Source organism: Crinia signifera, chromosome 8 (genome assembly GCF_055691185.1).
Source record: "Crinia signifera chromosome 8, ASM5569118v1, whole genome shotgun sequence".
NCBI lineage: Eukaryota > Metazoa > Chordata > Amphibia > Anura > Myobatrachidae > Crinia > Crinia signifera.
Genome location: NC_139224.1, coordinates 137275716 through 137291335, shown reverse-complemented (window position 1 = coordinate 137291335; position 15620 = coordinate 137275716). Strand labels below are relative to the sequence as shown.

General features: G+C 46.1%; 1 protein-coding gene across 1 annotated transcript in view; it reads left to right on the top strand.

Moving 5' to 3' along the window:
- LOC146026510 (uncharacterized) overlaps positions 1-15620 on the top strand; it is a 118401-nt gene that overhangs the window by 93264 nt on the left and 9517 nt on the right. The window contains exons 7-11 of the mRNA XM_083157249.1: positions 13588-13668; positions 14033-14104; positions 14465-14527; positions 15033-15113; positions 15512-15571. Of these exons, the coding sequence (XP_083013375.1) occupies positions 13588-13668; positions 14033-14104; positions 14465-14527; positions 15033-15113; positions 15512-15571 (357 nt within the window). The remainder of the gene's footprint in view (positions 1-13587; positions 13669-14032; positions 14105-14464; positions 14528-15032; positions 15114-15511; positions 15572-15620) is intronic.

The following is a 15620-nucleotide window of genomic DNA, read 5'->3' as shown; positions in this document are numbered from 1 at the left end:
GCCGACACAGGCTGAGTACTCCAGGGCAGCACACAAATGAAAATTAGTAAGGGTTAATAAGAAGCACATAAGTGCTATGTAGGGAAGTGAAGGTGGGATTAAAATACAAAATATATACAATGTGATAGGAAAAATAAGAGTTAATAAAGTGTTAGGGTGTGCTGACCTGGAGCAGACCAGCCCTACCAACACAGGGGGAACCACACTCCCAAACCCATCCCATAAGCAATAACATATATGTCTGGGCTTAATAGCCCAGTGTAAGGCCACATGATAATGGCTTATAACGTCTGAGAGCCAGCTTACCTGGAGATACCCCTGGCTTCTCCAATGGCACTCAGGTGTCAGCAATCCCTCCTAATGCTGACCCATCTATGCCTCTCAACTGCACAACATTTTGGTTGGTAAGCTGCTCAATCAGAGGTGTGTCATTCAGGTGCCAAAAGGGAGGGGTAATTCTGTCTAGGAAAAAAAACATTTTGTATCCCAATTGCACACTGAATGAGAAAATAACTACATATTAATCAGATAATACAGAGATGTTGGTTGCATATATCTGCAGATATAGGGCTAAGCCCCCAGGCCGTGCGTCAAGGCCTCTCTGTCACTGGGGGTCCCTAATACTGGGTATGGGTCTGGGGTGTGGGCCCCCAATATGCCGACACAGGCTGAGTACTCCAGGGCAGCACACAAATGAAAATTAGTAAGGGTTAATAAGAAGCACATAAGTGCTATGTAGGGAAGTGAAGGTGGGATTAAAATACAAAATATATACAATGTGATAGGAAAAATAAGAGTTAATAAAGTGTTAGGGTGTGCTGACCTGGAGCAGACCAGCCCTACCAACACAGGGGGAACCACACTCCCAAACCCATCCCATAAGCAATAACATATATGTCTGGGCTTAATAGCCCAGTGTAAGGCCACATGATAATGGCTTATAACGTCTGAGAGCCAGCTTACCTGGAGATACCCCTGGCTTCTCCAATGGCACTCAGGTGTCAGCAATCCCTCCTAATGCTGACCCATCTATGCCTCTCAACTGCACAACATTTTGGTTGGTAAGCTGCTCAATCAGAGGTGTGTCATTCAGGTGCCAAAAGGGAGGGGTAATTCTGTCTAGGAAAAAAAACATTTTGTATCCCAATTGCACACTGAATGAGAAAATAACTACATATTAATCAGATAATACAGAGATGTTGGTTGCATATATCTGCAGATATAGGGCTAAGCCCCCAGGCCGTGCGTCAAGGCCTCTCTGTCACTGGGGGTCCCTAATACTGGGTATGGGTCTGGGGTGTGGGCCCCCAATATGCCGACACAGGCTGAGTACTCCAGGGCAGCACACAAATGAAAATTAGTAAGGGTTAATAAGAAGCACATAAGTGCTATGTAGGGAAGTGAAGGTGGGATTAAAATACAAAATATATACAATGTGATAGGAAAAATAAGAGTTAATAAAGTGTTAGGGTGTTCTGACCTGGAGCAGACCAGCCCTACCAACACAGGGGGAACCACACTCCCAAACCCATCCCATAAGCAATAACATATATGTCTGGGCTTAATAGCCCAGTGTAAGGCCACATGATAATGGCTTATAACGTCTGAGAGCCAGCTTACCTGGAGATACCCCTGGCTTCTCCAATGGCACTCAGGTGTCAGCAATCCCTCCTAATGCTGACCCATCTATGCCTCTCAACTGCACAACATTTTGGTTGGTAAGCTGCTCAATCAGAGGTGTGTCATTCAGGTGCCAAAAGGGAGGGGTAATTCTGTCTAGGAAAAAAAACATTTTGTATCCCAATTGCACACTGAATGAGAAAATAACTACATATTAATCAGATAATACAGAGATGTTGGTTGCATATATCTGCAGATATAGGGCTAAGCCCCCAGGCCGTGCGTCAAGGCCTCTCTGTCACTGGGGGTCCCTAATACTGGGTATGGGTCTGGGGTGTGGGCCCCCAATATGCCGACACAGGCTGAGTACTCCAGGGCAGCACACAAATGAAAATTAGTAAGGGTTAATAAGAAGCACATAAGTGCTATGTAGGGAAGTGAAGGTGGGATTAAAATACAAAATATATACAATGTGATAGGAAAAATAAGAGTTAATAAAGTGTTAGGGTGTGCTGACCTGGAGCAGACCAGCCCTACCAACACAGGGGGAACCACACTCCCAAACCCATCCCATAAGCAATAACATATATGTCTGGGCTTAATAGCCCAGTGTAAGGCCACATGATAATGGCTTATAACGTCTGAGAGCCAGCTTACCTGGAGATACCCCTGGCTTCTCCAATGGCACTCAGGTGTCAGCAATCCCTCCTAATGCTGACCCATCTATGCCTCTCAACTGCACAACATTTTGGTTGGTAAGCTGCTCAATCAGAGGTGTGTCATTCAGGTGCCAAAAGGGAGGGGTAATTCTGTCTAGGAAAAAAAACATTTTGTATCCCAATTGCACACTGAATGAGAAAATAACTACATATTAATCAGATAATACAGAGATGTTGGTTGCATATATCTGCAGATATAGGGCTAAGCCCCCAGGCCGTGCGTCAAGGCCTCTCTGTCACTGGGGGTCCCTAATACTGGGTATGGGTCTGGGGTGTGGGCCCCCAATATGCCGACACAGGCTGAGTACTCCAGGGCAGCACACAAATGAAAATTAGTAAGGGTTAATAAGAAGCACATAAGTGCTATGTAGGGAAGTGAAGGTGGGATTAAAATACAAAATATATACAATGTGATAGGAAAAATAAGAGTTAATAAAGTGTTAGGGTGTGCTGACCTGGAGCAGACCAGCCCTACCAACACAGGGGGAACCACACTCCCAAACCCATCCCATAAGCAATAACATATATGTCTGGGCTTAATAGCCCAGTGTAAGGCCACATGATAATGGCTTATAACGTCTGAGAGCCAGCTTACCTGGAGATACCCCTGGCTTCTCCAATGGCACTCAGGTGTCAGCAATCCCTCCTAATGCTGACCCATCTATGCCTCTCAACTGCACAACATTTTGGTTGGTAAGCTGCTCAATCAGAGGTGTGTCATTCAGGTGCCAAAAGGGAGGGGTAATTCTGTCTAGGAAAAAAAACATTTTGTATCCCAATTGCACACTGAATGAGAAAATAACTACATATTAATCAGATAATACAGAGATGTTGGTTGCATATATCTGCAGATATAGGGCTAAGCCCCCAGGCCGTGCGTCAAGGCCTCTCTGTCACTGGGGGTCCCTAATACTGGGTATGGGTCTGGGGTGTGGGCCCCCAATATGCCGACACAGGCTGAGTACTCCAGGGCAGCACACAAATGAAAATTAGTAAGGGTTAATAAGAAGCACATAAGTGCTATGTAGGGAAGTGAAGGTGGGATTAAAATACAAAATATATACAATGTGATAGGAAAAATAAGAGTTAATAAAGTGTTAGGGTGTGCTGACCTGGAGCAGACCAGCCCTACCAACACAGGGGGAACCACACTCCCAAACCCATCCCATAAGCAATAACATATATGTCTGGGCTTAATAGCCCAGTGTAAGGCCACATGATAATGGCTTATAACGTCTGAGAGCCAGCTTACCTGGAGATACCCCTGGCTTCTCCAATGGCACTCAGGTGTCAGCAATCCCTCCTAATGCTGACCCATCTATGCCTCTCAACTGCACAACATTTTGGTTGGTAAGCTGCTCAATCAGAGGTGTGTCATTCAGGTGCCAAAAGGGAGGGGTAATTCTGTCTAGGAAAAAAAACATTTTGTATCCCAATTGCACACTGAATGAGAAAATAACTACATATTAATCAGATAATACAGAGATGTTGGTTGCATATATCTGCAGATATAGGGCTAAGCCCCCAGGCCGTGCGTCAAGGCCTCTCTGTCACTGGGGGTCCCTAATACTGGGTATGGGTCTGGGGTGTGGGCCCCCAATATGCCGACACAGGCTGAGTACTCCAGGGCAGCACACAAATGAAAATTAGTAAGGGTTAATAAGAAGCACATAAGTGCTATGTAGGGAAGTGAAGGTGGGATTAAAATACAAAATATATACAATGTGATAGGAAAAATAAGAGTTAATAAAGTGTTAGGGTGTGCTGACCTGGAGCAGACCAGCCCTACCAACACAGGGGGAACCACACTCCCAAACCCATCCCATAAGCAATAACATATATGTCTGGGCTTAATAGCCCAGTGTAAGGCCACATGATAATGGCTTATAACGTCTGAGAGCCAGCTTACCTGGAGATACCCCTGGCTTCTCCAATGGCACTCAGGTGTCAGCAATCCCTCCTAATGCTGACCCATCTATGCCTCTCAACTGCACAACATTTTGGTTGGTAAGCTGCTCAATCAGAGGTGTGTCATTCAGGTGCCAAAAGGGAGGGGTAATTCTGTCTAGGAAAAAAAACATTTTGTATCCCAATTGCACACTGAATGAGAAAATAACTACATATTAATCAGATAATACAGAGATGTTGGTTGCATATATCTGCAGATATAGGGCTAAGCCCCCAGGCCGTGCGTCAAGGCCTCTCTGTCACTGGGGGTCCCTAATACTGGGTATGGGTCTGGGGTGTGGGCCCCCAATATGCCGACACAGGCTGAGTACTCCAGGGCAGCACACAAATGAAAATTAGTAAGGGTTAATAAGAAGCACATAAGTGCTATGTAGGGAAGTGAAGGTGGGATTAAAATACAAAATATATACAATGTGATAGGAAAAATAAGAGTTAATAAAGTGTTAGGGTGTGCTGACCTGGAGCAGACCAGCCCTACCAACACAGGGGGAACCACACTCCCAAACCCATCCCATAAGCAATAACATATATGTCTGGGCTTAATAGCCCAGTGTAAGGCCACATGATAATGGCTTATAACGTCTGAGAGCCAGCTTACCTGGAGATACCCCTGGCTTCTCCAATGGCACTCAGGTGTCAGCAATCCCTCCTAATGCTGACCCATCTATGCCTCTCAACTGCACAACATTTTGGTTGGTAAGCTGCTCAATCAGAGGTGTGTCATTCAGGTGCCAAAAGGGAGGGGTAATTCTGTCTAGGAAAAAAAACATTTTGTATCCCAATTGCACACTGAATGAGAAAATAACTACATATTAATCAGATAATACAGAGATGTTGGTTGCATATATCTGCAGATATAGGGCTAAGCCCCCAGGCCGTGCGTCAAGGCCTCTCTGTCACTGGGGGTCCCTAATACTGGGTATGGGTCTGGGGTGTGGGCCCCCAATATGCCGACACAGGCTGAGTACTCCAGGGCAGCACACAAATGAAAATTAGTAAGGGTTAATAAGAAGCACATAAGTGCTATGTAGGGAAGTGAAGGTGGGATTAAAATACAAAATATATACAATGTGATAGGAAAAATAGGAAAAATAAGAGTTAATAAAGTGTTAGGGTGTGCTGACCTGGAGCAGACCAGCCCTACCAACACAGGGGGAACCACACTCCCAAACCCATCCCATAAGCAATAACATATATGTCTGGGCTTAATAGCCCAGTGTAAGGCCACATAATAATGGCTTATAACGTCTGAGAGCCAGCTTACCTGGAGATACCCCTGGCTTCTCCAATGGCACTCAGGTGTCAGCAATCCCTCCTAATGCTGACCCATCTATGCCTCTCAACTGCACAACATTTTGGTTGGTAAGCTGCTCAATCAGAGGTGTGTCATTCAGGTGCCAAAAGGGAGGGGTAATTCTGTCTAGGAAAAAAAACATTTTGTATCCCAATTGCACACTGAATGAGAAAATAACTACATATTAATCAGATAATACAGAGATGTTGGTTGCATATATCTGCAGATATAGGGCTAAGCCCCCAGGCCGTGCGTCAAGGCCTCTCTGTCACTGGGGGTCCCTAATACTGGGTATGGGTCTGGGGTGTGGGCCCCCAATATGCCGACACAGGCTGAGTACTCCAGGGCAGCACACAAATGAAAATTAGTAAGGGTTAATAAGAAGCACATAAGTGCTATGTAGGGAAGTGAAGGTGGGATTAAAATACAAAATATATACAATGTGATAGGAAAAATAAGAGTTAATAAAGTGTTAGGGTGTGCTGACCTGGAGCAGACCAGCCCTACCAACACAGGGGGAACCACGCTCCCAAACCCATCCCATAAGCAATAACATATATGTCTGGGCTTAATAGCCCAGTGTAAGGCCACATGATAATGGCTTATAACGTCTGAGAGCCAGCTTACCTGGAGATACCCCTGGCTTCTCCAATGGCACTCAGGTGTCAGCAATCCCTCCTAATGCTGACCCATCTATGCCTCTCAACTGCACAACATTTTGGTTGGTAAGCTGCTCAATCAGAGGTGTGTCATTCAGGTGCCAAAAGGGAGGGGTAATTCTGTCTAGGAAAAAAAACATTTTGTATCCCAATTGCACACTGAATGAGAAAATAACTACATATTAATCAGATAATACAGAGATGTTGGTTGCATATATCTGCAGATATAGGGCTAAGCCCCCAGGCCGTGCGTCAAGGCCTCTCTGTCACTGGGGGTCCCTAATACTGGGTATGGGTCTGGGGTGTGGGCCCCCAATATGCCGACACAGGCTGAGTACTCCAGGGCAGCACACAAATGAAAATTAGTAAGGGTTAATAAGAAGCACATAAGTGCTATGTAGGGAAGTGAAGGTGGGATTAAAATACAAAATATATACAATGTGATAGGAAAAATAAGAGTTAATAAAGTGTTAGGGTGTGCTGACCTGGAGCAGACCAGCCCTACCAACACAGGGGGAACCACACTCCCAAACCCATCCCATAAGCAATAACATATATGTCTGGGCTTAATAGCCCAGTGTAAGGCCACATGATAATGGCTTATAACGTCTGAGAGCCAGCTTACCTGGAGATACCCCTGGCTTCTCCAATGGCACTCAGGTGTCAGCAATCCCTCCTAATGCTGACCCATCTATGCCTCTCAACTGCACAACATTTTGGTTGGTAAGCTGCTCAATCAGAGGTGTGTCATTCAGGTGCCAAAAGGGAGGGGTAATTCTGTCTAGGAAAAAATACATTTTGTATCCCAATTGCACACTGAATGAGAAAATAACTACATATTAATCAGATAATACAGAGATGTTGGTTGCATATATCTGCAGATATAGGGCTAAGCCCCCAGGCCGTGCGTCAAGGCCTCTCTGTCACTGGGGGTCCCTAATACTGGGTATGGGTCTGGGGTGTGGGCCCCCAATATGCCGACACAGGCTGAGTACTCCAGGGCAGCACACAAATGAAAATTAGTAAGGGTTAATAAGAAGCACATAAGTGCTATGTAGGGAAGTGAAGGTGGGATTAAAATACAAAATATATACAATGTGATAGGAAAAATAAGAGTTAATAAAGTGTTAGGGTGTGCTGACCTGGAGCAGACCAGCCCTACCAACACAGGGGGAACCACACTCCCAAACCCATCCCATAAGCAATAACATATATGTCTGGGCTTAATAGCCCAGTGTAAGGCCACATGATAATGGCTTATAACGTCTGAGAGCCAGCTTACCTGGAGATACCCCTGGCTTCTCCAATGGCACTCAGGTGTCAGCAATCCCTCCTAATGCTGACCCATCTATGCCTCTCAACTGCACAACATTTTGGTTGGTAAGCTGCTCAATCAGAGGTGTGTCATTCAGGTGCCAAAAGGGAGGGGTAATTCTGTCTAGGAAAAAAAACATTTTGTATCCCAATTGCACACTGAATGAGAAAATAACTACATATTAATCAGATAATACAGAGATGTTGGTTGCATATATCTGCAGATATAGGGCTAAGCCCCCAGGCCGTGCGTCAAGGCCTCTCTGTCACTGGGGGTCCCTAATACTGGGTATGGGTCTGGGGTGTGGGCCCCCAATATGCCGACACAGGCTGAGTACTCCAGGGCAGCACACAAATGAAAATTAGTAAGGGTTAATAAGAAGCACATAAGTGCTATGTAGGGAAGTGAAGGTGGGATTAAAATACAAAATATATACAATGTGATAGGAAAAATAAGAGTTAATAAAGTGTTAGGGTGTGCTGACCTGGAGCAGACCAGCCCTACCAACACAGGGGGAACCACACTCCCAAACCCATCCCATAAGCAATAACATATATGTCTGGGCTTAATAGCCCAGTGTAAGGCCACATGATAATGGCTTATAACGTCTGAGAGCCAGCTTACCTGGAGATACCCCTGGCTTCTCCAATGGCACTCAGGTGTCAGCAATCCCTCCTAATGCTGACCCATCTATGCCTCTCAACTGCACAACATTTTGGTTGGTAAGCTGCTCAATCAGAGGTGTGTCATTCAGGTGCCAAAAGGGAGGGGTAATTCTGTCTAGGAAAAAAAACATTTTGTAAGTAGCCCCTCACGCCCCTCTACGCCCCCTGTGCGGCGTGTAAAGAATACGTGCGGCGAAATCGCCTGCACATGCGCAGAGTGACCATCGGCGGGATGACCGCATGCGGAGAAATCTGCACCGATCAGAATAAGGCCCATTGTCTGGCGGGAATGCTGTAATAGTAGGTGTGTTGACCAAATGAAATGTCGACCTTGACCAAAGTCGACCTAAACCCATGTCGACCTTGCTTTCTGTCGACCTAGTGGTGTTGACCCAATGCACTAATGTTTGAAAGGACACTACAGTATACTGTAAATGTTATTTTTACACAGGACTTCAGAGGAGGAGGAGGAGGTAAATGCAGGCCGATACAGCCCCCATGGTTGCATATATCTGCAGATATAGGGCTAAGCCCCCAGGCCGTGCGTCAAGGCCTCTCTGTCACTGGGGGTCCCTAATACTGGGTATGGGTCTGGGGTGTGGGCCCCCAATATGCCGACACAGGCTGAGTACTCCAGGGCAGCACACAAATGAAAATTAGTAAGGGTTAATAAGAAGCACATAAGTGCTATGTAGGGAAGTGAAGGTGGGATTAAAATACAAAATATATACAATGTGATAGGAAAAATAAGAGTTAATAAAGTGTTAGGGTGTGCTGACCTGGAGCAGACCAGCCCTACCAACACAGGGGGAACCACACTCCCAAACCCATCCCATAAGCAATAACATATATGTCTGGGCTTAATAGCCCAGTGTAAGGCCACATGATAATGGCTTATAACGTCTGAGAGCCAGCTTACCTGGAGATACCCCTGGCTTCTCCAATGGCACTCAGGTGTCAGCAATCCCTCCTAATGCTGACCCATCTATGCCTCTCAACTGCACAACATTTTGGTTGGTAAGCTGCTCAATCAGAGGTGTGTCATTCAGGTGCCAAAAGGGAGGGGTAATTCTGTCTAGGAAAAAAAACATTTTGTATCCCAATTGCACACTGAATGAGAAAATAACTACATATTAATCAGATAATACAGAGATGTTGGTTGCATATATCTGCAGATATAGGGCTAAGCCCCCAGGCCGTGCGTCAAGGCCTCTCTGTCACTGGGGGTCCCTAATACTGGGTATGGGTCTGGGGTGTGGGCCCCCAATATGCCGACACAGGCTGAGTACTCCAGGGCAGCACACAAATGAAAATTAGTAAGGGTTAATAAGAAGCACATAAGTGCTATGTAGGGAAGTGAAGGTGGGATTAAAATACAAAATATATACAATGTGATAGGAAAAATAAGAGTTAATAAAGTGTTAGGGTGTGCTGACCTGGAGCAGACCAGCCCTACCAACACAGGAGGAACCACACTCCCAAACCCATCCCATAAGCAATAACATATATGTCTGGGCTTAATAGCCCAGTGTAAGGCCACATGATAATGGCTTATAACGTCTGAGAGCCAGCTTACCTGGAGATACCCCTGGCTTCTCCAATGGCACTCAGGTGTCAGCAATCCCTCCTAATGCTGACCCATCTATGCCTCTCAACTGCACAACATTTTGGTTGGTAAGCTGCTCAATCAGAGGTGTGTCATTCAGGTGCCAAAAGGGAGGGGTAATTCTGTCTAGGAAAAAAAACATTTTGTATCCCAATTGCACACTGAATGAGAAAATAACTACATATTAATCAGATAATACAGAGATGTTGGTTGCATATATCTGCAGATATAGGGCTAAGCCCCCAGGCCGTGCGTCAAGGCCTCTCTGTCACTGGGGGTCCCTAATACTGGGTATGGGTCTGGGGTGTGGGCCCCCAATATGCCGACACAGGCTGAGTACTCCAGGGCAGCACACAAATGAAAATTAGTAAGGGTTAATAAGAAGCACATAAGTGCTATGTAGGGAAGTGAAGGTGGGATTAAAATACAAAATATATACAATGTGATAGGAAAAATAAGAGTTAATAAAGTGTTAGGGTGTGCTGACCTGGAGCAGACCAGCCCTACCAACACAGGGGGAACCACACTCCCAAACCCATCCCATAAGCAATAACATATATGTCTGGGCTTAATAGCCCAGTGTAAGGCCACATGATAATGGCTTATAACGTCTGAGAGCCAGCTTACCTGGAGATACCCCTGGCTTCTCCAATGGCACTCAGGTGTCAGCAATCCCTCCTAATGCTGACCCATCTATGCCTCTCAACTGCACAACATTTTGGTTGGTAAGCTGCTCAATCAGAGGTGTATCATTCAGGTGCCAAAAGGGAGGGGTAATTCTGTCTAGGAAAAAAAACATTTTGTATCCCAATTGCACACTGAATGAGAAAATAACTACATATTAATCAGATAATACAGAGATGTTGGTTGCATATATCTGCAGATATAGGGCTAAGCCCCCAGGCCGTGCGTCAAGGCCTCTCTGTCACTGGGGGTCCCTAATACTGGGTATGGGTCTGGGGTGTGGGCCCCCAATATGCCGACACAGGCTGAGTACTCCAGGGCAGCACACAAATGAAAATTAGTAAGGGTTAATAAGAAGCACATAAGTGCTATGTAGGGAAGTGAAGGTGGGATTAAAATACAAAATATATACAATGTGATAGGAAAAATAAGAGTTAATAAAGTGTTAGGGTGTGCTGACCTGGAGCAGACCAGCCCTACCAACACAGGGGGAACCACACTCCCAAACCCATCCCATAAGCAATAACATATATGTCTGGGCTTAATAGCCCAGTGTAAGGCCACATGATAATGGCTTATAACGTCTGAGAGCCAGCTTACCTGGAGATACCCCTGGCTTCTCCAATGGCACTCAGGTGTCAGCAATCCCTCCTAATGCTGACCCATCTATGCCTCTCAACTGCACAACATTTTGGTTGGTAAGCTGCTCAATCAGAGGTGTGTCATTCAGGTGCCAAAAGGGAGGGGTAATTCTGTCTAGGAAAAAAAACATTTTGTATCCCAATTGCACACTGAATGAGAAAATAACTACATATTAATCAGATAATACAGAGATGTTGGTTGCATATATCTGCAGATATAGGGCTAAGCCCCCAGGCCGTGCGTCAAGGCCTCTCTGTCACTGGGGGTCCCTAATACTGGGTATGGGTCTGGGGTGTGGGCCCCCAATATGCCGACACAGGCTGAGTACTCCAGGGCAGCACACAAATGAAAATTAGTAAGGGTTAATAAGAAGCACATAAGTGCTATGTAGGGAAGTGAAGGTGGGATTAAAATACAAAATATATACAATGTGATAGGAAAAATAAGAGTTAATAAAGTGTTAGGGTGTGCTGACCTGGAGCAGACCAGCCCTACCAACACAGGGGGAACCACACTCCCAAACCCATCCCATAAGCAATAACATATATGTCTGGGCTTAATAGCCCAGTGTAAGGCCACATGATAATGGCTTATAACGTCTGAGAGCCAGCTTACCTGGAGATACCCCTGGCTTCTCCAATGGCACTCAGGTGTCAGCAATCCCTCCTAATGCTGACCCATCTATGCCTCTCAACTGCACAACATTTTGGTTGGTAAGCTGCTCAATCAGAGGTGTGTCATTCAGGTGCCAAAAGGGAGGGGTAATTCTGTCTAGGAAAAAAAACATTTTGTATCCCAATTGCACACTGAATGAGAAAATAACTACATATTAATCAGATAATACAGAGATGTTGGTTGCATATATCTGCAGATATAGGGCTAAGCCCCCAGGCCGTGCGTCAAGGCCTCTCTGTCACTGGGGGTCCCTAATACTGGGTATGGGGTGTGGGCCCCCAATATGCCGACACAGGCTGAGTACTCCAGGGCAGCACACAAATGAAAATTAGTAAGGGTTAATAAGAAGCACATAAGTGCTATGTAGGGAAGTGAAGGTGGGATTAAAATACAAAATATATACAATGTGATAGGAAAAATAAGAGTTAATAAAGTGTTAGGGTGTGCTGACCTGGAGCAGACCAGCCCTACCAACACAGGGGGAACCACACTCCCAAACCCATCCCATAAGCAATAACATATATGTCTGGGCTTAATAGCCCAGTGTAAGGCCACATGATAATGGCTTATAACGTCTGAGAGCCAGCTTACCTGGAGATACCCCTGGCTTCTCCAATGGCACTCAGGTGTCAGCAATCCCTCCTAATGCTGACCCATCTATGCCTCTCAACTGCACAACATTTTGGTTGGTAAGCTGCTCAATCAGAGGTGTGTCATTCAGGTGCCAAAAGGGAGGGGTAATTCTGTCTAGGAAAAAAAACATTTTGTATCCCAATTGCACACTGAATGAGAAAATAACTACATATTAATCAGATAATACAGAGATGTTGGTTGCATATATCTGCAGATATAGGGCTAAGCCCCCAGGCCGTGCGTCAAGGCCTCTCTGTCACTGGGGGTCCCTAATACTGGGTATGGGTCTGGGGTGTGGGCCCCCAATATGCCGACACAGGCTGAGTACTCCAGGGCAGCACACAAATGAAAATTAGTAAGGGTTAATAAGAAGCACATAAGTGCTATGTAGGGAAGTGAAGGTGGGATTAAAATACAAAATATATACAATGTGATAGGAAAAATAAGAGTTAATAAAGTGTTAGGGTGTGCTGACCTGGAGCAGACCAGCCCTACCAACACAGGGGGAACCACACTCCCAAACCCATCCCATAAGCAATAACATATATGTCTGGGCTTAATAGCCCAGTGTAAGGCCACATGATAATGGCTTATAACGTCTGAGAGCCAGCTTACCTGGAGATACCCCTGGCTTCTCCAATGGCACTCAGGTGTCAGCAATCCCTCCTAATGCTGACCCATCTATGCCTCTCAACTGCACAACATTTTGGTTGGTAAGCTGCTCAATCAGAGGTGTGTCATTCAGGTGCCAAAAGGGAGGGGTAATTCTGTCTAGGAAAAAAAACATTTTGTAAGTAGCCCCTCACGCCCCTCTACGCCCCCTGTGCGGCGTGTAAAGAATACGTGCGGCGAAATCGCCTGCACATGCGCAGAGTGACCATCGGCGGGATGACCGCATGCGGAGAAATCTGCACCGATCAGAATAAGGCCCATTGTCTGGCGGGAATGCTGTAATAGTAGGTGTGTTGACCAAATGAAATGTCGACCTTGACCAAAGTCGACCTAAACCCATGTCGACCTTGCTTTCTGTCGACCTAGTGGTGTTGACCCAATGCACTAATGTTTGAAAGGACACTACAGTATACTGTAAATGTTATTTTTACACAGGACTTCAGAGGAGGAGGAGGAGGGAAATGCAGGCCGATACAGCCCCCACCGCCTCAACAAGCGGCGCCGCTCCATCTGAGAGTAAGTCCTGTCATTTCTTTATTGAGTTTGTGTATTTTTTCTTCAGGGGGGTGGGGGTGGAGCGTTGCGCCAAGGCCTCTGATGCACAAAAGGAGGCAATTGCCACTGGCAGTACTAGTGTACATCCGGTACTGCACTGGCAAATGCCTCCTTTTGAAACAACCACTATCCAGGGCAGCCGTAAGCAGGGAATGCGCAGCGGTATGTGTCCTATCCACTTTGGAGCAGAGTGGATTTTCTAAAGTACAGTATGGCGGGCGCAGCACTTTATAAAATCCAGTCCACGCCTTTTTGTAAACCCAGTAATGAGTACAGTAACTTTATTTAAACAGCACACTTTCTCATTTTTCTCATCTTCACACAGTGCCTCCGCTTGAAGGCGAGGAGGACACCCTGCCCTTGCGGGCCGTTACAGCCTCAGCCGCTCCGTCTGAAAGTAAGTCCTGTCATTTCTTTATTGAGTTTGTGTATTTTTTCTTCCTTTCCAACTTGTGTATTTTCTTGGCGTGCCTTTGGCCGAGGCTGAGGGGACGCAATGCACTTTTCTATTGTCCATGTTGACTGTGTCGACATTCAGTCAACAATAATGAAAAACTCAATGGTGAACTTTTTGACTGTCGACCTAGACCATGTCGACCTAATGCTTGTGTCGACCTGATGACCTGTCGATCTTATCCCATGTCGACCTAGACACCTGTCGACCTTGCAGTATGTCGACCTTATGACTGTCGACAATCTTTCGGTCGACCATACTGTACAATCCATCCTTGTTCTCATTTTTGACATTTTCCCACAGTGACTCCGATTGCAGACCAGGGCACCCTTCCAGCCCCCACCGCCTCAGCCGCTCCATCTGAGAGTAAGTCCTGTCATTTCTTTATTGAGTTTGTGTTTTTTTTTTTCTTTCTCTCCTACTGTACAGTAATTGTGTCTTCTCTTGGCGTGCCATTGGCCCACGCTGGTAGCGTGGGCCAATGGCAGCCTAGCGCAGCCCTGCGTAGTCAGTGTTGTGTCCATGTCAGGGGGGTGGGGGTGGAGCGTTGCGCCAATGCCTCTGATGCACAAAAGGAGGCAATTGCCACTGGCAGTACTAGTTTACATCCGGTACTGCACTGGCAAATGCCTCCTTTTGAAACAACCACTATCCAGGGCAGCCGTAAGCAGGGAATGCGCAGCGGTATGTGTCCTATCCACTGTGGAGCAGAGTGGATTTTCTAAAGTACAGTATGGCGGGCGCAGCACTTTATAAAATCCAGTCCACGCCTTTTTGTAAAGCCACCCCAGCCCCATTTACAGTAATAAGAGTACGGTAAGTTTATTAACTGAAAACAGCACTTGTTCTCATTTTTGACATTTTCCCACAGTGACTCCGATTGAAGACCAGGGCACCCTGCCCTGCGGGCATGCTACAGGCCCCCCCTCAAGCATCGCCACGATGCTAAGCAGTAAGTCCTGTCATTTCTTTATTGTGTTTTGTGTTTGTGTGTTTGAACTTGTGTAGTTTTTTGCCGTGCCGTTGGGCGACGCTGTCAGCATCGGCCAACGGCAGCCTAGCACAGTCAGCGTAGTGTCCCCACGGGAGCCCTGCACAATTACCGTAATGTCCCCGTCAGGTACTGTAGCTCTGCGTCTCGTGCACAAAGGGGGTGGGAGTGGAGGCGTGCGGTACGTCTGATGCACGACGTTTTGACCTAGACATTATTTATCTACAGTACTGTATACAGTACTGCAATACTGTATACTCTACCATAACCTCAGTGATCACAGTAGTGTGTGTGAACTAATGTTTCAAAGGACACTACAGTACAGTATACTGTAATGTACTGTAATTATTTTTACACAGGACTTCAGAGGAGGATGGAAAGGGTACTCCCCAGAAGGTCCCCTCAAACTTTGGCAGCCAGTAAGTGTCCTCCCGACCTGTTCATACAGTACCCCCAGTATCCACGTTG